Genomic DNA, 1,373 nt, shown 5'->3' with positions numbered 1-1,373 from the left:
TTTTTTTTTTTTTTTTTTTTTTTTTTTTTTGAATAGGCCTTGTTTCAGTTTCAGTTTTGGTATCCCTCCCACCCAACCCAGAGGGTTCGTGGTTGGCTTTTGGACGTCCGGGGGACGTCCATTAGGAGGAAAAAAGAAACAGACAGACATGACAGTACCCCCTACTGTCATGTCTGTCTGTTCCTTTTTTCTTGTTGTCTTTGTGGGGTTATCTGTGGGATCACACTCACCTGTTGGTAATTAGCTTCACTTATGTCACCTGGTGCTCCCTGTGTATATATACCCCTCTCCCTCACTCTGTCGTGGTTGGATCATTGTGATTGTGACTGTGATTGTGTTTGATCATTGTAGTTGGATCGTTGTTCATTTCGTTCTGTCAGGCTGTTCGTGTTCGCGAGTTTCCTGTTCTGTGTTTCCTCGTGTTCTGTGTTACAAAGAGAATTCCATGCCTGGTAGTTCTTTGTGTTTCGTTAATTTGGACTTTGTAAATAAAACTACCTGCACCAGAAAGTGTCTCACCAGTACTGCATTTGGGTTCTGTCTGCTTCCTGCGATGCCCGCACGTGACACATTGAGATGGAGCACAGAAAGGACGTAAGCAAAGCTTTAGAGCAGCACCATCAGTACCTCGGTTCAAGATACGTAGAAGGTTAGTGGCGTTGGGAATCATGAATCCAGTTGACAACATATAGTCCTTAGTTGTCGGTGATGCAACATTACCACGTTACACAAAAACATTATTGTTGTTGGTGCTGTTATTATTATTATTATTAGGTTTACAGGAATGATAATTCTGTTCTTACAGTTTGTACCTTAGACACTCGACTACTGAAGCATTTCATTTTCTTTATGATTCTTTATGCTGTTTTTGAAATAAGCCAGTTTGTCAGTTATGTATTGAAGAAAGCTTTTTTTTGTTATCTGACAGCTAAAAATAAAAAATATTCAGGATTAAAGTTGTACGTACAAATAAACATTTTTCATTTATCTGCAGTATTTGAAGTGACGAAGAGTGATGCCGAAGCCATTCTAAAGAAAGCCCTACAGGCGGCTGCAGATGACAGTGCCGTGGTCCGACTTAGGGGTCTGCCCTTCACATGTACGGAGGACGACATCGTCCAGTTCTTTACAGGTGACTGTCTAAGACGGATGTGTCGTTTATAATAATAACCTGTGATTGTTCACATCATTACCCTTAAACTTGTCACTAATGTTTCATCTGGTGAAAATATATATATTACTTGATGTTAGTGTAAATCTCATAATTCTTCTTTCATCAGTAGGTTTGGATATAGTGGAGAATGGAATCACCTTCATCACAGACTTCACAGGGAAAAGGTAAGGAGAGGCCTTTGTCCAGTTTTCCTCTCAGC

At 40.2% G+C, this 1,373-nt stretch overlaps 1 protein-coding gene across 1 annotated transcript in view; it reads left to right on the top strand.

Moving 5' to 3' along the window:
* Window positions 1-1,373, top strand: part of LOC103398955 (G-rich sequence factor 1-like) — a gene marked incomplete at its 3' end in the record, with an annotated part of 13,698 nt that overhangs the window by 6,276 nt on the left and 6,049 nt on the right. The window contains exons 5-6 of the mRNA XM_025053913.1: window positions 571-649; window positions 995-1,132. Coding sequence (XP_024909681.1) covers window positions 571-649; window positions 995-1,132 — 217 coding nt within the window. The remainder of the gene's footprint in view (window positions 1-570; window positions 650-994; window positions 1,133-1,373) is intronic.

The sequence above is a fragment of the Cynoglossus semilaevis genome, unplaced genomic scaffold (genome assembly GCF_000523025.1).
Source record: "Cynoglossus semilaevis isolate Cse_v1.0 unplaced genomic scaffold, Cse_v1.0 scaffold1201, whole genome shotgun sequence".
Classification (NCBI taxonomy): domain Eukaryota; kingdom Metazoa; phylum Chordata; class Actinopteri; order Pleuronectiformes; family Cynoglossidae; genus Cynoglossus; species Cynoglossus semilaevis.
Note: the sequence above shows the minus strand (reverse complement) of the source record. Positions and strands in the feature narration are given on the sequence as shown.